The sequence below is a fragment of the Oryx dammah genome, unplaced genomic scaffold (genome assembly GCF_014754425.2).
Source record: "Oryx dammah isolate SB20612 unplaced genomic scaffold, SCBI_Odam_1.1 HiC_scaffold_19, whole genome shotgun sequence".
Lineage (NCBI taxonomy): Eukaryota > Metazoa > Chordata > Mammalia > Artiodactyla > Bovidae > Oryx > Oryx dammah.
The window spans coordinates 44,094,791-44,117,176 of NW_024070203.1; the positions used below are offsets into that span (position 1 = coordinate 44,094,791).

A 22,386-nucleotide genomic window follows, 5' to 3' on the forward strand; every position below is an offset into this window, starting at 1 on the left:
AGTTATATCAGTTGGGAACCCCATGAGTTGAAACATATTCTTCCAGTTTTCTTATTGGTTTGTTTCACAAAAAACATTAAGTGTATGTGTGACTGTTAAGAGAGCTTTTTAGGGACTTCCCTGGTAGTCCAGTGGTTGCTATTTGCCTTCCAGTGCAGGGGGTGCAGGTTCAATCCCTGGTGAGGGAACTAAGATCCCACATGCCTCATGGCCAAAAACTAAAATGTAAAACAGACAGAACACTGTAACAAATTCAGTGAAGACTATAAAATTGGTCTACATAAAAAAAATTTTTAAAGAAGTACATTTAAATCATCTGTACACTTACAGATGACTGCTTCTTCAGAAAAGTATCCATCTACCTTATTTTGTTTACAAATGTAATTTATAGTTCATTATACGATATGCTTGAGTCATTTGAGTAAGACATTTGGGAAATACATCTTATTTAAAAACCTATCTTTGGAAGAAAAAAAACCTCAAGCTTAAAAAGGTCAGTTTGTTAAAAACAATATTAATTGCCATTGACTTCCTGTCAGTTTTGGACATTGACTTTCCTTCTCTTTCAAATTTTATTGTATTTAAACTAGAAGGGTGAATAAGATTGTCAGCTCTTCTTCTGAAGCACATTTATGAAATGGATATGCATTTTAGGAAACACTGATATTAAATACCTCTGAGGTTTCTTTCCTTCATTTCCAGCAAGATTCCATACAATGGGTTTATAATAGTGTTGAGAGTGCTCAGGAAGACCTTCAGAAGTCCAACTCCAAACCTCCAGGAGATGAAGCAGGGGATTCCTTTGACTGTAAAGTAGAAGGTGGGTTTCTTCTTCTCCTCTTGGGCTTATAGGATTCTTTGTCAATGTGCCATTGCCGAGTCCCAGTTATTAAAAACCTTATATGTTCAGGTGACTGCCTTAGTCATCATCTCAAATAGATGTCACGTCAAATCCCTAAGTCATAATTGCTCATGGCTAGCATGGAATAGCTACGCCACTTTCTTAGGCACTCTGTTAGATATTTCGCATGGATTACCTTATCAGCTTATCAGAAATGAAGCTCTGTTTTGTTGTTCAGTCACTCAGTCATGTCCGACTCTTTTCTACCCCATGGGACTGCAGCACACCAGACTTCCCTGTCCTTCACCATCTCCCAGAGTTTGCTCAAACTCATGTCCAGTGAGTCAGTGATGCCATCCAACCATCTCATTCTCTGTTATACCCCTCTCCTCCTGCCTTCATCTTTCCCAGCATCAGAGTCTTTCCAGTGAGCCAGCTCTTTGCATCAGCTGGTCAAAGTATTAGAGCTTCAGCTTCAGCATCAGTCCTTCCAATGAATATTCAGGGTTGATTTCTTTTAGGATTGACTGGTTGGATCTCCTTGCAGTCCAAGGGACTCTCAGGAGTCTTCTCCAACACCACAGTTCAAAAGCATCCAAATTATCATCACCCAAACTTTATGGAGAAGAAATTGAGGTCCATGGAGGTTAATGAATGTGCCCAAGCTAGTAAGTGGTAGAATGAGGATTCAAACCCCAGCTATAATGTGTTTCCTTGTTTTGAGTTTCAATGTTATGTCAACCTTCCCACTCCAATGTGGTTCACAAACCATGAGCGCCTGCATCACATAAGTAGGATGGAGATACAGAGGCTCAGCCCCACCTTCTATGTACTGGGTGAGAATCTCAATTTTAGCAAGATAATATCTGTATGTACAATAAAATTTGAGAAGCCCTAGTTTAGAAAGTTCATAGTTCCTTTGAAATTGTGTTTTTTCTGCTCTTGCCTATTTTATATTTACTGGTCCTGCCTTTATTCTAGGGATTAATTGTTTTAAGTAAACTAGTACTGTATTTTTACTTAGTATTTATTGTTAGATTCCTCATTCCTCAGCAGTTTCTTGCTTGAGACTACTTTTTTTTTTTTTCACTAGCTGACTGCTTGTTGGCCAAAAACCTATAGGAATATATTCAGGATGGAAATTTTATTACAGTCAACAGTGATACATTTTCTCAATGAGTTAGCCTCAGGAGATGCTGTTTGGGAAAATTCAGGCACTCTCTGCTGAAAAAATAATTATTGCATCTCCTTTCTGCTTCAGTATGATTTTCTGTATTTTTTCTGCTTTGAGAAAATATTCATCCAGTGTTTGAGGCAGTTTTAGGAACCCTGACTTGAAGTTATGCATGATTTTAATGAAAAAATTGTGTTTCATGTTGATACAGATATAAGTAGGCATGCATATGGTCCACAGATCAAAACTGGGTGTGCAAAGATAAAACTAGTCATATTAGAATGGTAACGATCAGTCAACCTTATGTTTTTCTTCAATTCTCTTCTTTTTAAAAACATTAGCTAGATACTTCATTTAGCACATCAGATGTAGTCACCCTTTAAAAACTCTAAAAAATATTCAGAGAGATTCAGATTATTTGAGGAGACTGAAAAACACCTTCCTAAGTTTGCTGAATTAAAGCCGTCTTTTTCCAGAGGTAATTGACAAGTTCAACACCATGGCAATCATCGATGGGAAGAAGGAGCACGTGAGTTTGACGGTGGACAATGTCCACCTGGAGTATGGTGTTGTGTATGAGTATGACAGCACCGCTGGGATCAAGTGCAACGTGGTGGAGAAGATGATTGAGCCCAAAGGCTTCTTCAGCCTCACTGCCAAGGTACGAACGATCCTATCAGAGAAAGATATTATGTTCTCAGTAAAACAACTGAAGTCCTCACCCACCTCCACTTTAAAAAATGAAATAGCTGTGAATGCTTTAGCTGTCCGCTCATTCAAGTTCTCTTTCTTGTTCTTTCTTCCCCCATTACTCGACTGTGTATAGTTTTTTTTTTTTTTTAATTGACCTCTTTTGGAGCACAGTGTTATGTTGGATGGGCTGCTTGCCCAGGCGAGCATTAGTTGATTTGGCAGAGGTTCTCTGCATTTAGTAAGTTCGCTATGTCTGTGAATTCAGTATCGTGAAAACGTTTCAGATGGTTTTCATGACAGATGGTGCTTTCCTAAATGTACATAATCTTCTGAAGAATATTTGAAGTCGTAAAATGCATTCAGATTCTGTAAGGCTCATGTTTATTTCATGCAGTTTCTTGAAGCTTAGAGACTAGTTTATGAATAGATCTTCAGGTGTGTATGTAATTCTTAGTTGTGAAGAATCTTGTCCTTAGTCCTTAAAGCAAGACAGGGAGGGAGGAAGAGGATCTTCATCCAAATGGATAAAACACATGGTAAGTAAGCGGTCACCCTGTTTGCTTTCCACGATCCTTCCATAAAGTAAATCGGTCAGACTCCTATTGCACCCTCCGCAGGTCAGAACTTTTGTGTTCCATCTACTTTTACGTCACCCTGGGAGGATTCAGGTACAACAAGAAATATGTGTCTTCACCACCTTTATTTCTTCATTTCAGTTTGTGTTTCAAATGTGTATAGTTGAGATAGATCTAGTAATAATAGCAGGTATTTTTTAAATTTTAGTGGTAGAAAATAATAGAAAAATCCAAATGCACTATTTCAAAAATAATTATTTTATGTTTTTGTGTTATATTCTGAAAGTCAGTTTCTTTTTTCACTTTTTAAAAATTTAATTGGAGGGTAATTGCTTTACAATATGAAAGTCAGCTTCTTAAAATTATCCCATCATTATGATGACATTGTACCACTATATGTATCTATTGATAGAGAATCTATAGTTTCAAAATTCAACCCATTCCCAACTATTAATGCATTATACTACTGAGAAGATCTATAGAAGAGTTTGGGACCAGTTTATTGTAATTATTTTATCTCATTTTCTAACTCTTTGAAATTTACAAAATTACATGGATTATTTTATACATGACAACTGTACAACTTAATACTGTATATATTTCTGTTTTACACATGAAGAAAGTCAAAGAAATTAAGAAATTTAACCAAGACCACACTGCTAATGATAAAGTGAGCTCTGATTTCTAGACTAGTGATTAAACCAAAAACTCACTCTCCATGTTCTGCAAGACAGGGAAATGGAGGTGGCGAGGGAGCTCAAATAAACATAGCATCTATACATTGTCTATCTCACACTATATTATAAAAATCTCATGCAAAGTTGTATCAGTCATTGTAATCCTTGAACAATCATAAATGCTACATATACATAATGTTCGTGCTAAGTTGCTTCAGTCATGTCCAACTCTTTGTGACCCTGTGTCCATGGAATTCTCCAGGCAAGAATACTGGAGTGGGTTGCCATTCCCTTCTCCAGGGGATCTTTCCAACCCAGGGACTGAGCCTGCATCTATTACGTATCCTGCATGGGCAGGCAGGTTCTTTACCACTAGCACCACCTGAGAAGCCCACATATAAATAATACACATAATTAATTCTCTGTTCATTGGAAATTCTCAGTGATTCATGATGTACACATACACATGCTGCCTTATAATCAATTCAGATAGCCAAAAGATTTACTAATTGAGCACATCTTATGAATGGCTTTATCTGCTGCTTTTATCAGACAGAGTTCAGACACTGGAAGTGACATTGTTTTTTAACTTTGGCAAGACAAAGTCTCATTTATTCCATCCTTCTTCAAACATTTGTTATTATAAATGCACTCTCTGTACCAGGATCTCAGTAGCAAGAAAGGATATGGTTTTCCTTAGTTTTTGTTGTTCTATTACCAAGTTGAGGGGAAAAAAAAATGTTCTGAATAACTCTGACTAAAATATGGGCAGTGTGTTCCCACATCAGAGTGTACTGATTTATTCAGCAGGGCGTCTTTGAAGTCCCCTCACCTCCCTCAGGCAGCCTTTTATAGCCAGCAGAAGGGAAAACAGGAGATGCCAGACACACAAGTCCATCACTTCACTGCCAGGGTTTATTGAACACAGAAATCCCAGGCAGCTAAAAGAAGCACACTGGGGAGAAAACACCCTATGTTGTGGAATTGTGAACATTTTATTTGGCTGATTTTGAAGCTTTTATTTTCTTGTTCTTTTGTGTGTGTGTGTGTGTCTACAGATTCTTGAAGCCCTGGCTAAAAGTGATGATCATTTCGTACAAAACTGCACCAGCCTTAGTTCTTTGAATGAAGTGATTCCTACTGACCTTCAAAGTAAATTCAGTGCCATTTGTAGTGAAAAAATTGAGCGCATATGTCAGAGAATATCCAGTTATAAAAAGGTAAAGTAAAGGCTCTGGGTATTTTACACATGATTATTATTTAAATTATTATTGTAATGTCAAATTTAATTCAGTGTTTGATTTTTTATTCCTTATTTATGTACCAGTTTATTGAAATAATGATAAGATTTATATAGCATTTTAGAGTTTTTCAAATGCCTTTATATCCTTTACCTCATTTGATCTTTGTAAGCTAAGTCATTATTTCATATTTTCCAATATAAGAACTGAGACCTAGAGAATTAAATTGGGATTCCCAGGTGGCACAGTGTTAGAGAATCCACCGGCCGGTGCAGGAGAAGCAGGAGATGCGAGTTCAATCCCTGGGTCGGGAAGATCCCCAGGAGGAGGAAATGGCAACCCAGACCAGTATTCTTGCCTGAAAATTCCATGGACAGAGGAGCCTGGCGGGCTACGGGCCATGGTTTCGCAAAGAGTCGGACACAACTGAGCATGCTTGCCTGCATTCATGCAAAGACTTAAATTACTTACTGGCAAGTATAGAGTTGGGATGTTAATCCAAACCACCTAGTCAGATTTTAAAATAATACAGTAGTTGTTCTTTCCCTGTTCTCTCAACAGAGGGAACAGGATCCTCAATCAGAAAGTACTTGGAACACAGGCTGTTTCCTTCATTAATTAAGCGTATTAATTGAGCACTTTTTATGCGTGAAGCTGTTCTTGGTTCCAGGAATATGGCAGCAAAGATTCTTCCCTCATGATGTTTCCATTTGAGTGGGGGAGACAGCAACGAAGTAAATACATATCTACAAAGTGGGGAAATAAACTATTGAAGAGAATTATGAGGACAACCATGGTGGGAAGTACCAGTGTGGGAACTCTGAACTGGGTAGCTAGAGAAAGCATCCTTTAGGAAAGCTTGTATTTAAATGACAAGTAGAGCTCTTTCTCCAAATGGGAACAGCTGGTGGTGGTGTTCAGTTGCCAAGTCATGTCCAGCTCTTCATGACCCCACGGACTACAGCATACCAGGCCTCCCTGTCCCTCGCCATCTCCCGAGATTCACCTATGTTCATGTCCATTGAATCGGTGATGCCACCCAACCATTTTGTCCTCTATTTCCCTCTTCTTATTCTGCCTTCAGTCTTTCCCAGCATTAAAGTTTTTTCCAATGAGTCAGCTGTTTGTACCAGGTGGCCAAAGTATTGGAACTTCAGTTTCAGCATCAGTCCTTTAGGCCTCAAAGCAGAAAGAAGGCCAGGGTGTCAGGTGGAAAGAGATTAGTCCTAAGGGCAGAGGCTTCAGCAGGGACCAGCATGAGATGCTGTGAAACTCTATACCTTTCAGGACTTTGGATTTTCTTCTTACATCAACGAGAAGTTGGAAGTTTTTAGATACAATGGTGGCTTCATTTAATGTAGGTTTTTAAAAGGTTATGCTAGGAACTTCCGTGGTGGTGCAGTAGTCAACACTCTGCCTGCCAGTGCAGGGGTGTGGGTCCCATCCCTGGTCAGGGAGCTGAGACCCCACATGCCTTGTCACCCAAAAACCAAAACATAAAACAGAAACAATATTGTAACAGACTTAATAAAGATGGTCTACATCACATCCAAAAAAAAAAAAAAAAAAAGATAGTGCTGGCTCCCCTGTAGGAATAGATTGCAAGGTGCAATCTTGCAATCTAGAGAGGTGTGTCCAGGTGCGTGATGGTGGTGGCATAGACTCTGGTGAAGACAGAGGAGACAGAACATTTAGTGAATCTGACAATATATTTTAGAGACAGAGTAAATAATGGATCTCCAAAACATATATATTTTAATATCTTTTAATTTTTTTTCTATTTGTATCAATGGAAAGATAGCTAATTAAATTATTTTCCTCAAAGTGAGGCTGGTTGCATGGATATTTTGTTTGTGCATGTGTGTGGGGGAGTTTAATAGCCAATGAATGACCTAAAAGGAAGAGTCTCCTCACCAGAAAGTGAATTAGCCAAACCTTGATCTTGAAGTTCTTGCCTGCAGAAGTGTGACTGAATACATCTCTGTTCTTTAAGCTAAAAAAAAAAAGAGCGAGAAAGAGACTAGTTGGTTAAAATTTGATGGTCATACTAGGAAATATTATTTATCCCAGTGTATATGAATATGACTTAACTGACTATGTTTGATATGGTAAATAAAAGATAAGCCCTTTTGTGTCCAGATATGTCCATTTAAAAACAGGCAAATGCGTGAAAGAATACCCAAGGAATTTCAATCTTGGTTACCTCAGGTAGGAGAAAGAAAAGAGGACTCACTGTGGTTTTCTTTAAGGCCTTCCTATACTGTTTGGCTTGTTAAATTGAACATATATTGATGTCATAATTTTATGAAGAAAAAATGATATTCAAGATCAATGTATAACTGTCATATCTGTTCACCCTCTTTCCATGACTGCTGTTGACCCCTTTGAGTTTGAGAACCATTCCATGAATATGCCTTGTGGAAGCCAAAGAACAGAAGATTTTCTTTTTACTTCTCCTGTCTCTTTGAGATGTGACAGTTCTTTGAAGTTAAATTTAAAAGCTCTAAACAAATGCAAATTAGTAGTTCCCTTTTGAACACATTTTGAAAAGAGAGTCATTCTACTTCAGAGATGGATCTGTACAAAGTATGGTAGGGTTCGGGCAGATTCTGGTTATCAAACTTGTCACGGTTGTATGTCTCGTTTTTCTACCTCGTTTTCAATTTCTTCCTATTTTCTCTCCATTCATTCAAACAACAAAAGCAGTAGAAGTAGCTTAAAGAAATATACATCAGTTCAGTTCAGTTCAGTTCAGTTCAGTTCAGTCGCTCAGTCGTGTCCGACTCTTATAGGAGAAGGTAAAATATCTAAGTAAAAGCAAAACATTAGGATGAGGGTACATTACATAGGGTATTGATTCAGCTGCTTTAATAAGGGCCAAGGCAACATAGACTTAGCAGAAAGTTTATTTCTCACTCTTGTGAAAGCCCAACCAGTGGGAGACCAGTGTGATGGGGCTTGATGATCTTCTAGGGATCCTCCTATATTTTTGTTTTCTCCTCTAGGATATTGTCCTCTTCCACAAAGCCAAAGTTGGCTCACCACCACCATGTCTAAACGAATTCCCCTTAAACGGGGAAAGAGAAAGCAGAGAGTGAATTGCTTCCTTTTGAGGGCAGGACCCAGAAGTTGTAAAGTGAAAGTGAAGTTGCTCAGTCACTCAGTTGTGCCCATGGATAGTAGCCTGCACCAAGCTCCTCCATCCATGGGATTTTCAAGGCAAAGTACTGGAGTGGGTTGCCATTTCCTCCATCCCTATTTACATCTTGTTAGACTTTTAGTGCAAAGGACGCTGGGACATGTAGTCTCAAACTGGGCATCCATGTGGCAAAGTAAGGGCTTCCCTGGTGGCTCAGCAGTAGAGTCCTCCTGCAGTGCAGGAGCTGCAGAAGACTCGGGTTCAATCCCTGGCTCAGAAGTATCCCCTGGAGGAGTTCATGGCAACCCACTTCCAGCATTCTTGCCTGCAGGATCCCATGGACAGAGGAGCCTGACAGGCTACAGTCCATAGGATTGCAAAGAGTCAGACATGACTGAAGCAACTTAGCACGCATGTGCCAAACTAAAGTTTAAGGAACTTTATTACTCAGAGAAAGAAGAAGAGAATGAATATTGAAGGAAAATGAACAGGTAAATTTAGAGATAAAGCTATGTTAGAGGGACTTCCCTGGGTCCAGTGGTTAAGATTTCACCGTCCAATGCAGGGGATGCAAGTTTAACCCTTGATTGGGGATCTAAGGTCCCACATGTCTCAGTAACAAAAAAACAAACAACAAAAATCTTCCCATAAAACAGAAGCAATGCTGTAGCAAATTCAATAAAGACTTTAAAAATGGTCCATATCGAAAAAGATAATCGTAAAAAAATTATTAGAAGAGATGGTATAAAAAATTTTTATTTCAAAAAAAATTTTTTTTAAGATGATATTCATTGGAAAAATAAAGAGAGAGAGAGAGAGATGGTCTGGATCATCAGAGAATAAAGGGTATAGGTAAGTAGGTCCTAAGACTGCCTACTCAAGTGGCATATTCTGTTTGGCCTTCAGCTTCCTGATGGCTAAAATGAAAAAGGAACACTGTCTGTCACATATCTATCAGCATTTCTGTGGTATATACATAATTTCTTAATAGAGAGGCAGAACTTTTCTTGGATTGAGTTCTAAATAAAATCTCTTAACTGGAGTTTCAAAGAGGCAACAACAGGAATGTCAGGGAAGTGCCCTTAAACATAGTCCTGCAAAAGAAGCAGACATCCATTTTATGTGGCAGATATGTTTAATGCATTCCTTAATGAAATATCAGAGGTCAAAAAACTGAAGTCCACAAAAGCAAGTTTGTTGCAGTATGGTACAGGAAGACTAGAAAATTACTTATTAAATGTGTACGTTTTGTGTAGGCAATGGGGCCTTAAGTCAGTTATTTGAAGAAGACTTCCCTCTCCCACATACTGTCTACTTGAGAAGAAAGGTCAAAATACATGAAGCAATAATAATACTCATTAGCCTCCTTGGAGATGTTGCCATAATGGTTGAATATGCTGGCACTCACCACCCTGCTCTACATGCTGCTCCTTCCTGCAGTTATGGAGCGCACAACAGTTTATAGCAGTTGATATCAGGCATTGTGTACCACATTTTGGATTTCCTGGGTGGGTCAGTGGTAAAGAATCCGCCTGCCAGTGCAGAAGACGCAGGTGACACGGGTTCGATCCCTGGGTTGGGAAGATCCCCTGGAGAAGGAAATGGCAACCCACTCCAGTATTCTTGCCTGGAAAATCCCATGGAAAGAGGAGCCTGGCGGACTATAGTCCATAGAGTTCCAAAAGAGTCAGACATGACTTAGCAACTAAACAACAAACCATATTTTACAGTTTGCCTGTGTTGTGTAATCTTACCAACACAGTGGTATGAGACACATTTCCTTGATGAAGTGACTGAAGTTCAGAGTGGTCAGCTAACTTGCCCAAAGGCACACAGCTGGGAACAGCAGTGGAATATGAACCTTATTCCCTTTTATTCTAAAACTGATTGTTTACCTGTAGTTGTTACTGTGCTAAACAGCACGGTTCTGACTGCAAATGAGTACATGCTCAATTGCTTAGTTGTAGCCCACTCTTTGCGACCCCATGGACTGTAGCCCATGAGGCTCCTCTGTCCATGGAATTTTCCTGGCAAGAAAAGGAAAGAGAAGGAAATGGCAGCCCACTCCAGTACTCTTGCCTGGGAAATCCCATGGACAGAGGAGCCTGGTGGGCTACAATCCATGGGTCACAAAGAGTCGGACGCAACTTAGTGAGTTAACTGAACTGATGAGGGGTGTATGTTGTAGGGTGTCAGAAGCAGAAAGTATAGGGGTTTCCCCCCAAAGTGGGTGATTCTCAAAAACATCTTGGCATGTGAGAAGCATCTCCCATTTCCGCAGGAGTAACTGGGCGCTTGGGAACCTTTTAAAGCAGAAGTGGACAAGCTACTGGGCAGTGATTTCAAGTGATAAAAAGAATGTTTCTGAAGTTTGAAAGCTCTCATATGCACATTATTGCTGTTTGAGCCTCGAAGTAGCCATGTATACTGAAAACTCTTATCATCCTGCTTTTTTCCTTAGGGAGATTTAAGAATTGACTTTGCATCACATATTTGGCAGGCAGTCAACTAGGTATCATTCCTATGGAGTACTGTCTCACTTATTTTAATGTTTCATTTAGGAACTAGGCCTTCAGTGCTTTAAAACCAATCCCTTCATCATCATCACTTCTTGACCACAAATCTACTTAGAATCATTCAGTTCAGTTCAGTCGCTCAATCATGTCTGACTCTTTGCGACCCCATGAACTGCAGCATGCCAGGCCTCCCTATCCATCACCAACTCCCGGAGTCCACTCAAATTCATGTCCATTGAGTTGGTGATACCATCCGACCATCTCATCCTCTGTCGTCCCCTTCTCCTCCTGCGCTCAATCTTTCCCAGCATCAGGGTCTTTTCAAATGAGTCAGTTCTTCACATCAGGTGGCCAAAGTATTGGAGTTTCAGCTTCAACATCAGTCCTTCCAATGAACAATCAGGACTGATCTCCTTTGGGATGGACTGGTTGGATCTCCTTGCAGTCCAAGGGACTCTCAAGAGTCTTCTCCAACAACACACTTCAAAAGCATCAATTCTTCAGCGCTAAACTTACTTTATAGTCCATCTCTCACATTCTTACATGACTACTGGAAAAACCTTGACTAGACAGACCTTTGTTGACAAAGTAATATCTCTGCTTTTGAATATGCTATCTAGTTTAATCATAACTTGCCTTCCAAGGAGCAAGCGTCTTTTAATTTCATGGCTGCAATCACCATCTGCAGTGATTTTGGAGTCCCCCAAAATAAAGTCAGCCACTGTTTTCACTGTTTCCCCATCTAATTGCCAAGAAGGGATGGGACCGGATGCAATGATCTTAGTTTTCTGAATGTTGAGCTTTAAGCCAACTTTTTCACTCTCCTCTTTTACTTTCATCAAGAGGCTCTTTAGTTCTTCACTTTCTGCCATAAGGGTGGTGACATCTGCGTATCTGAGGTTATTGATATTTCTCCCGGCAATCTTGATTCCAGCTTGTGCTTCCTCCAGCCCAGCATTTCTCATGATGTACTCTGCATAGAAGTTAAATAAGCAGGGTGACAGTATACAGCCTTGACATACTCCTTTTCCTATTTGGAACCAGTCTGTTGTTCCATGTCCAGTTCTAACTGTTGCTTTCTGACCTGCATACAGGTTTCTCAAGAGGCAGGTCAGGTGGTCTGGTATTCCCATCTCTTTCAGAATTTTCCAGTTTATTGTGATCCACACAGTCAAAGGCTTTGGCATAGTCAGTAAAGCAGAAATAGATGTTTTTCTGGAATTCTCTTGCTTTTTCGATGATCCAGCGGATGTTGGCAATTTGATCTCTGGTTCCTCTGCCTTTTCTAAAACCAGCTTGAACATCTGGAATTTCACGGTTCATGTATTGCTGAAGCCTGGCTTGGAGAATTTTGAGCATTACTTTACTAGCGTGTGAGATGACTGCAATTGTGTGGTAGTTTGAGCATTCTTTGGCATTGCTTTTCTTTGGGATTGGAATGAAAACTGACCTTTTCCAGTCCTGTGGCCACTGCTGAGTTTTCCAAATTTGCTGGCATATTGAGTGCAGCGCTTTCAGAGCATCATCTTTTAGGATTTGAAATATCTTAATTGGAATTCCATCACCTCCACTAGCTTTGTTCGTAGTGATGCTTCCTAAGACACACTTGATTTCACATTCCAGGATGTCTGGCTCTAGGTTGGTATCTTTCTAATGAAATGGAGAAATAAGCTTAACAAGAAAACATTTCAAAAATCTTTTCAGTTTGAGTAAAATGTTGATACCTAAGGTAATAGTCTGTCATGGAAAGTAAATTCCATTTGTATATCAAATGTGTGTGAACAGAAACTAGCATTTGTGAATATATATTTTTGATTTCCACATATTTACTTTTAAACTGTTATTTGTTGTTTAGTTGCTAATTCATGTCTGACTTTTTGTGACCACATGGACTGCAGTCTGCCAGGCTCCTCTGTCCATGGGATTTCCCAGGCAAGAATAATGGAGTGAGTTGCCATTCCCTTCTCCAGGTGATCTTCCCAACCCAGGGATTGAACCCCCATCTCCTACATTGGCAGGCAGATTCTTTATCAATGAGCCACCAGGGAAGCCCACACTATTGTTAGCAACCCATTTTTCTCCAAAATAAAAGCTTCAAACAGCCCTCTTTCTATAAAATAAAATGTATCCTTAGAAACTAAAATCTCAAAGAGGTTGATTTTCTCTTATTGTTTTGACTCAAAATTTTAGGTTTTAAAAATAGAAACAGGTTGATATTTTTAGTTTCCATTGCCAGGGTGCTGCCATCAGATTTGAATTTTTGGCCAGTGGTACAGGCCACAGATGTTCAGACCTTGCTGGGGACCCGAGTAAACCCTAAGCTGGCATTTAATCCCCATGGGGCAGGAAGTGTGGGCGATGGATCCAGACACAAAACTATGAGCTGTTTGGAGGAATGCTGCTCACTCTCTGTTGGCCTGAGAACTTTTAAAAATTCTGGATTCCCTTTCTTGTTTCCAAATAATTCCATAATTGGGCTTATTTTTGGCAATGGGAATACTTCTTCCATATATTTAATGACCTTTCAAGAGAGAGTTCCTGTTTACACAAAAATACCATCTGTAGGGGCAGGAGTTGTATCTCCAGCACAACCTAGGATCATGCATAGATGCTTCTCTTCATGTTTTTGTATGAATGAATAGTTGATTAAAGTGAAAGAAGGAGAGAGAAGACTAACTGCCTATTACAGTGGATGCTGTGACATAATGAAATTGATCTCCATGCTTTTGTGTGTGCCTTGGGGGCCTTATCTAAGGTGTTTATCCTAAGACTACAGTGGGAAAGAACTTCTGAGTGAAAGTTTGCATCTGGCCTTAAATTTTGGGTCTTTCCGAGATAAGTCACAGTTTCTTTTAGTAATAAAGAGAGAGTAATAGTTCTCTACTAGAGATTTGCATGCATGAAGTCACTCCAGCCGTGTCCAACTCTTTGCAACCCTATGAACCATAGATGGTGAGTCTCTCTTGTCTATAGGATTCTCCAGGCAAGAAGACTGGAGTGGGCTGCCGTGCTCCCCTCCAGGGGATCTATCCGACACAAGGATCGAAGCTGTGTGTCTTACATCTGCCTACGCTGGCAGGCAGGTTCTTTACTGCTAATGCCACCTGAGAAGCCCTCAGTGAGTTCAGTTCAGTCACTCAGTCATGTCCGACTCTTGGCGACCCCATGAATTGCAGCACGCCAGGCCTTCCTGTCCATCACCAATGCCCAGAGTTCACTCAGACTCACGTCCATCGAGTCGATGATGCCATTCAGCCATCTCATCCTCTGTCGTCCCCTTCTCCTCCTGCCCCCAATCCCTCCCAGCATCAGAGTCTTTTCCAGTGAATCAACACTTCACATGAGGTAGCCAAAATATTGGAGTTTCAGCTTTAGCATCAGTCCTTCCAATGAACACCCAGGACTGATCGCCTTTAGGATGGACTGGTTAGATCTCCTTGCAGTCCAAGGGACTCTCAAGAGTCTTCTCCAACACCACAGTTCAAAAGCATCAATTCTTCAGCACTCAGCTTTCTTCACAGTCCAACTCTTACATCCATACATGACCACTGGAAAAACCATAGCCTTGACTAAACGGACCTTTGTTGGCAAGGTAATGTCTCTGCTTTTGAATATGCTATCTAGGTTGGTCATAACTTTCCTTCCAAGGCACAAGCGTCTTTCAATTTCATGGCTGAAATCACCATCTGCAGTGATTTTGGAGCCCCCAAAAATAAAGTCTGACACTGTTTCCACTGTTTCCCCATCTATTTCCCATGAAGTGATGGGACCAGATGCCATGATCTTTGTTTTCTGAATGTTGAGCTTTAACCCAACTTTTTCACTCTCCTCTTTCACCTTCATCAAGAGGCTTTTTAGTTCCTTTTCACTTTCTGCCATAAGGGTGGTGTCATCTGCATATCTGAGGTTATTGATACTTCTCCCGGCAATCTTGATTCCAGCTTGTGCTTCTTCCAGCTCAGCCTTTCTCATGATGGAATCTGCATAGAAGTTAAATAAGCAGGGTGACAATATACAGCCTTGACGTACTCCTTGTCCTATTTGCACCCAGTCTGTTGTTCCATGTCCAGTTCTAACTGTTACTTTCTGACCGGCATATAGGTTTCTCAAGAGGCAGGTCAGGTGGTCTGGTATTCTCATTTCTTTCAGAATTTTCCACAGTTTATTGTGACACAGTCAAAGGCTTTGGCATAGTCAATAAAGCAGAAATAGATGTTTTCCTGGAACTCTCTTGCTTTCCCCATGATCCAGCAGATGTTGGCAATTTGACCTCTGGTTCCTCTGCCTTTTCTAAAACCAGATTGAACATCTGGAAGTTCATGGTTCACGTACTGCTGAATCCTGGCTTGGAGAATTTTGAGCATTACTTTACTAGCGTATGAGATGAGTGCCATTGTGCAGTAGTCTGAGCATTCTTTGGCATTGCCTTTCTTTGGGATTGGAATGAAAACTGACCTTTTCCAGTCCTGTGGCCACTGCTGAGTTTTCCAAATTTGCTGGCATATTGAGTGCAGCACTTTGACAACATCATCTTTCAGGATTTGAAATAGTTCAACTGGGATTCCATCACCTCCACTAGCTTTGTTCGTCGTGATGCTTTCTAAGGCCCACTTGACTTCACATTCCAGGATGTCTGGCTCTAGCTGAGTGATCACACCACCGTGATAATCTTAGTCATGAAGCTCTTTTTTGTACAGTTTTTCTGTGTATTCTTGCCACCTCTTCTTAATATCTTCCACTTCTGTTAGGCCAATACCATTTCTGTCCTTTATCGAGCCCATCTTTGCATGAAATGTTCCCTTGGTATCTCTAATTTTCTTGAAGAGATCTCTAGTCGTTCCCATTCTGTTGTTTTCCTCTATTTCTTTGCATTGATCCCTGAGGAAGGCTTTCTTATCTCTCCTTAGAGAAGGCTTCTAGTAGAAGGCCCTACTAGAAGTAAAAGTGAAAGTAAAGGAAAATGAAGTCGCTCTGTCGTGTCCAACTCTTTGCGACCCCATGGATTGTAGCCTACCAGGCTCTGAGGAGCCTTTCAGTCCATAGAATTTTCCAGGCAAGAGTACTGGAGTGGGTTGCCATTTCCTTCTCCAGGGGATTTTCCCAACCCAGGGAACGAACCCAGGTCTCCCGCACTGCAGGCAGATGATTTACTGTCTGAGCCACCAGGGAAGCCTTCAGAGATTAATAGATAGATTAATTCTTAGGACTTCCCTGGTAGTCCAATAGCTGAAACTCCATGCTCCCAATACAGGGGACCCAGGTTCAATCCCTGGTCAGGGAACTAGAACCCACCTGCCACAACTCAGAGTTCGTGTGCCACAACTTAAAAAAAAAAAAAAAAAAGGTCATGCATGCCTCAACTAAAGATTCCACGTGCTGCAACTAACAGACCCAGCACAGCCAAATAAATAAATAAATATTTTTAAGAACAGATCAAGAATTCTCTAAATGCCTTTCTGTCTTTCAGTATTTAGACTATTTTCACTATATTGTGCTGTCCTTAGTCGCTCAGTCATGTCCAACTCTTTGTGAACCCATGGACTGTAGCCAGGATTCCTCTGTCCATGGAATTCTCCTGTCAAGAAGACTGGAGTGGGTTGCCTTGCCCTCTTCCAGGGGTTCTTCCCAACCAAGGGATTGAACCCAGGTCTCCTGCATTGCAGACAGATTCTTTACCATCTGAGCCACCAGGGAAGCCCAAGAATACTGGAGTAGGTAGCCTATCCATTCTCCAGGGGACCTTCCCGACCCAGGAATCGAACCACGGTCTCCTGCACTGCAGGGGGATTCTTTTCTAGCTGAGCTACCAGGGAAGTCCCATTTTTCAGTATATATCATTATCAAATATGTTAATAATTTGTTAATAGATTCCTGCATTCTAGTCCAGTTCCATTCAGAGTCCTACTATGGACTAGCACTTTGCTGAGCTTCGTAGCTTCTGACGTACGATTTGAAAGCATAGTTTAAATATTCATAAGACAGATCATATTCTAATAGTGAGGTTATAAGATGTGATTTTTGATTTCACATCTTTATTCTTGAATTTAACCTAGAAAAGTCGCTAAGTCCATTTCCTCCTCCAGAGGTTCTTCCTGACCCAGGGATTGAGCCCTTGTTTCTTATGTCTCCTGCATTGACAGGTGAGTTCTTTATCACTAGCACCACCTCGGAAGCCCTTCAGTTTTGGGGATGACATACCCTGGTGGCCTAGGTGGTGAAGAATCTGCCTGCAATGGGTTTGACCTGGATTTGATCCCTGGGTTGGGAAGATCCTTTGGAGGAGGAAATGGCAACCCATTTCAGCATTCTTGCCTGGAGAATCCCCATGGACAGAGGAGCCTGATGGGCTACTGTCCGTGGGGTCACAAAGAGTCGGAGACGACTGAGTGACTAGGCGCACACATGCAACTGAAACATTGGGAGCTGGTGGCTATCGGACCTTTGCTTCTGAAACTATAATCTATATCTGTGAGATGCTTTGTTTGTGGTACAGAAGATGTCAGCATCACCCTCGTGAAGTTCACATATGCTCAGGGAGAGGGAAATAAGAAAGTTATTCATAACTATAAGGGGGAGTTGCAGAGTGCTGTAACCTAACACCTAACACCAGGAAAATTGAACTTAGACTGGCACTCAAGGAACATCTCTTGACAGTTTCACAGAACTTGAAAGTGCATAGGAATAAGTTTGGAAATGAAGGAAGAATATTCTAGTGACATTGAACAGTTTGTACCAGGATCTCCAGAGAGTAGACGGTGTGGGAGAGGAACTGAGTGCAAGCCAGAGGAGCAAAGGGAAGAGAGCTTGAGACAGATAACTCGGGTATGGATCAGACTTTAGGTGGCTGTGTAGACCATGGTGGGCTTCCCGGTTGGTGCTAGTGGTAAAGAACCTGCCTGTCAATGTAGGAGATATAAGCCAATTGAACCTGCCAATGTGGGTTCTGTTCCTGGGGTGGGAAGATCCCCTGGAGGAAGGCACGGCAGCCCACTCCAGTATTCTTGCCTGGAGAATCCCATGGTCAGAGGAACCTGGTGGACTATAGCTCACATCGTCACAAAGAGTCAGAGTAGACTGAACAACTTAGCACACGCGTAAACCATGGCACGTCTAGACCATGGATGAGTTGCAAAGTTGTAAGTCATTGAGTGGCTATCTGAGAAAGCTGTATAAATTCCTTGAGCATCACTTTATTCTCAGTTGCATAGAAGCAGAGTCCACACCAGTCTTCAGGCTGATCCGGACCCAAGGCTCAGCAGGGATCAGTAGAAACCATGGGAGGTACAGTCTGTTCTGCCTCGGGGGTACCACCACAGAGCTTTGCTGTCAGCCTGTTCACAGACTCAGGTCTGGGTCAGCTTTCTCACAGTGTTTGGAATAATCCTTCTTCTACCCTTGACCTGACAGCTACCCTATTCTCCCAGCTTGCCTCACTTTAAATATTGTGTTCCTATCTTGGTGTCCTAGGACGCCAATTCGATTTCTCTCTCTGACTCTCAGCTGCTAGGAGCCTGTGGATTTGAGTCCTAGTAAGTGGTATTGATCACTTAAATTCATTTCTTTTACCGCTTAGCTTGCAGTCAGAGTTTCAAAGGCATCCATTGCATTTGCTCCCTCTGTGGCTTTGCTTTTCTAAGAATGTGTGGGTTTTAAAGTAATGACTTAATTCCTAACAACTTATAATTTATTTCATCCATTCCAGTTGACAAGATGTAATTTTCTTTTGACTTTGCTGTGGATGACAGGAGTGAAATGTTTGATTATCACAGCATGTTTAACTGCTTCCTCTTTCTTCTTTCATTTACAGTTTTCTCGTGTACTAAAGAATAGAGCCTGGCCCACCTTTAAACAGGCCAAATCTAGAATCTCCCCTCTGCACAGCAGTGATTTCTGCCCTACCAACTGCCATGTCAATGTGATGGAAGTTTCTTATCCCAAAACATCAACATCCCTGGGGAGTGCGTTTGGCGTTCAGTTGGATAGTAGGAAGCATAATTCTCATGATAAAGAAAATAAATCTGAACAAGGTAGGTTAGCTTTTTAAACTTTATCAAATTATGACAAGTAACTTAGGCAGTCATAACTATTCCCGCCTCCCTGGAATTGGATAGATTCCTGACATGTCAGCAAGTCTGAACTAAAGGATTCCTCACTCTAGTCATTTTGGTAATCATGCATAAGTGTTTGTAGGATGAATGGACTTATGCATTTTGTATTACTTTTCCTTCAAAAAGAATGATTCTTTTTGGCTTCCTTATATGTCTGATAAGCACAGCTCATCTTGCTGTGAAATCTCTCATCTGAAATGGCCCTATAACTGTGAGAAAAATATAGGAGGAGCAGCTGCAAGAAAAGCAGAGTACCATCCCATGCCATCAGAGTGGGCCGTGGGATTGAATTGTACTCTAATTTTGAATCTCAACTCCCTGTAAGCTTTAATTCTTGAATTAAGTTTAACATTGGATTGGCATTTTATTTTTTGTAAGGTTGGGCATCTAAAATGGATTGCACTGGATTGCTACTGTAAGCTAAAGGTAATAGTTGTTATCATAGAATGATTTTAACTCCTCAGGAAAACTAAGCCCTATGGTGTACATTCAACATACGATCACGACCATGGCAGCCCCTTCAGGTCTGTCTCTGGGACAGCAAGATGGACATGGTCTCCGGTATTTGTTGAAAGAAGAAGACCTAGAAACCCAGGATATCTATCAGAAACTTCTGGGCAAACTTCAGACTGCACTGAAAGAGGTGGAGATGTGTGTTTGTCAAATAGATGAGTAAGTATTTCATTTACTGACCTTTTAAATGTTCCTGATAAAATAGCTGTAGAAAATGGGACTCTTGAACATCCATTATTCTTTGTAGTGTTGAAAATATAGGAATTTTTGCTGACCGTTTAGGTCCTCTTCATTCCATCACCTTAAAAACAATGTGGTTCTTGTTCGAACAATGTAAGTCTCTAAGTGGTGTCTGACTCTTTGTGTCCCCATCAACTGCAGCATGCCAGGCCCCCTGTCCCTCACTATCTCCCAGAGTTTGCCCAAGTTCATGTCCATTGAATCAAAACATGTCAATTCTGTTGACCTATGTTTTAAGGAAGCATTTAGTAACAGAGAATAACAGACCATCTTACCTGCCTCCTGAGAAATCTGCATGCAGGTCAAGAAGCAACAGTTAGAACTGGACATGGAACAACAGACTGGCTCCAAATCAGTAAAGGAGGACATCAAGGCTGCATATTGTCACCCTGCTTATTTAACTTATATGCAGAGTACATCATGCAAAATGAAGGGCTGGATGAAGCACAAGCTGGAATCAAGATTACTGGGAGAAATTCAACAGCCTCAGACATGCAGACAACACCACCTTTATGGCAGAAAGTGAGGAAGAAATAGTCTGTTGATGAAGGTGAAAGAGGAGAATGAAAAAGTTGGCTTAATAGCAAACAAAGCAACTGAAAAAGAATTAACCTCAAAAATTTACAGGCAGCTCATGCAGCTCAATACCAGAAAAATAAATGACCCAATCAAAAAATGGGCCAAAGAACTAAACAGACATTTCTCCAAAAAAGACATACAGATGGCTAACAAACACATGAAAAGATGCTCAGCATCACTCATTATCAGAGAAATGCAAATCAAAACCACAATGAGGTACTATCTTATACTGGTCAGAATGGCTGCTATCACAAAGTTTACAAACAATAAATGCTGGAGAGGGTGTGGAGAAAAGTGAACCCTCTTATGCTGTTGGTGGGAATGTAAACTAGTACAGCCACTATGGAGAACAGTGTGGAGATTCCTTAAAAAAGTGGAAATAGAACTGCCATATGACCCAGCAATCCCACTGCTGGGCATACACACTAAGGAAACCAGAATTGAAAGAGACACATGTACCCCAATGTTCATTGCAGCACTGTTTACAATATCTAGAACATGGAAGCAGCCTAGATGTCCATTGGCAGACGAATGGATAAGAAAGCTGTGGTACATATACACAATGGAATATTACTCAGGTATTAAAAATAATGCATTTGAATCAGTTCTAAAAAGGTGGATGAAACTGGTGCCTATTATAAGAATGAAAGTAAGTCAAAAAGAAAAACACTGATACAGTATATTAATGCATATGTATAGAATTTAGAAAGATGGTAACGATGACCCTATATGTGAGACAGCAAAAGAGACACAGATATAAAGAATTGACTTTTGGACTCTTTGGGAGAAGGCGAGGGTGGGATGATTTGAGAGAACAGCATTGAAATATGTGTATTACCATATGTGAAATAGATCACCAGTCCAAATTTGATGCATGAAACAGGGCACTCAAAGCCAGTACACTGGGACAACTCTGAGGGATGGGATGGGAAGGGAGGCGGGAGGGGGGTTCAGGTTCAGGGAAACACGTACACCCATGGCTGATTCATGTCTACGTATGGCAAAAACCACTACAATGTTGTAAAGTAATTAGCTTCCAATTAAAATAAATACATTAAAAAAAACCCTCAACATTCAGAAAACTTAAATCATGGCAACTGGTCCAATCACTTCATAGCAAATAGATGGGGAAACAATGGAAACAGTGTCAGACTTTATTTTGGGGGGCTCTAAAATCACTGCAGATAGTGAATGCAGCCATGAAATGTAAAGATACTTGCTCTTTGGGAGAAAAGCTATGATCAACCTAGACAGTATATTAAAAAGCCAGAGATATTACTTTGCCAACAAAGGTCCATTTCGTCAAAGCTATGGTTTTTCCAGTGGTCATATATGGATGTGAGAGTTGGACTATAAAGAAAGGTGAAGGCCCAAGAATTGATGCTTTTGAACTGTGGTGTTGGAGAAGACTCTTGAGAGTCCCTTGGACTGCAAGGAAGTCCAACCAGTCTATCCTAAAGGAATCAGTCCTGAATATTCATTGGAAGGACTGATGTTGAAGCTGAAACTCAGGTGGACTTTGGCCACCTGATATGAAAAACTGACTCACTAGAAAAGACCCTGATGCTGGGAAAGGTTGAAGGCAGGAGGAGAAGGGGACGACCGAGGATGATATGGTTGGATGGCATCACTGACTCGATGGACATGAGTTTGAGTAAGCTCTGGGAGTTGGTGGTGCCCAGGGAGGCCTGGTGTGCTACAGTCCATGGGATCACAAAGAGTCGGCATGACTGAGCCACTGAACTGAACTTAGTACCAGAGAGGAGAATAAAATTCTTTCATACAGAAAACACTGAGTTTCAATGTGCAAATGTTCAATTGAACAATATGATTGGAAGAGTACGAACTGTGTATAGGGAATTGCTTGTATCTGTTACAGACAAGAACACAATATTTGGTGGATAGGCACTCGATAGATGTTATGGAAAAATGTAAAATATACTGAATCTCTAACATGTTAAATGAGTAAAAACAAAAGTCTGTAACCCTAGGAATGACCAACACCTGTTTTTCTCTTCTGATTGACTTATTGGTTTACTGAGGAATTATCCAAATCTCTGTGCCAGTAATTTGGAATTTTTTTTTTAAAT

At 40.8% G+C, this 22,386-nt stretch overlaps 1 protein-coding gene across 1 annotated transcript in view; it reads left to right on the forward strand.

Annotated features, from left to right (window-relative positions):
- PREX2 (phosphatidylinositol-3,4,5-trisphosphate dependent Rac exchange factor 2) overlaps positions 1-22,386 on the forward strand; it is a 305,433-nt gene that overhangs the window by 157,703 nt on the left and 125,344 nt on the right. The window contains exons 21-25 of the mRNA XM_040261348.1: positions 703-820; positions 2,492-2,676; positions 5,019-5,180; positions 18,664-18,883; positions 19,429-19,636. Coding sequence (XP_040117282.1) covers positions 703-820; positions 2,492-2,676; positions 5,019-5,180; positions 18,664-18,883; positions 19,429-19,636 — 893 coding nt within the window. The remainder of the gene's footprint in view (positions 1-702; positions 821-2,491; positions 2,677-5,018; positions 5,181-18,663; positions 18,884-19,428; positions 19,637-22,386) is intronic.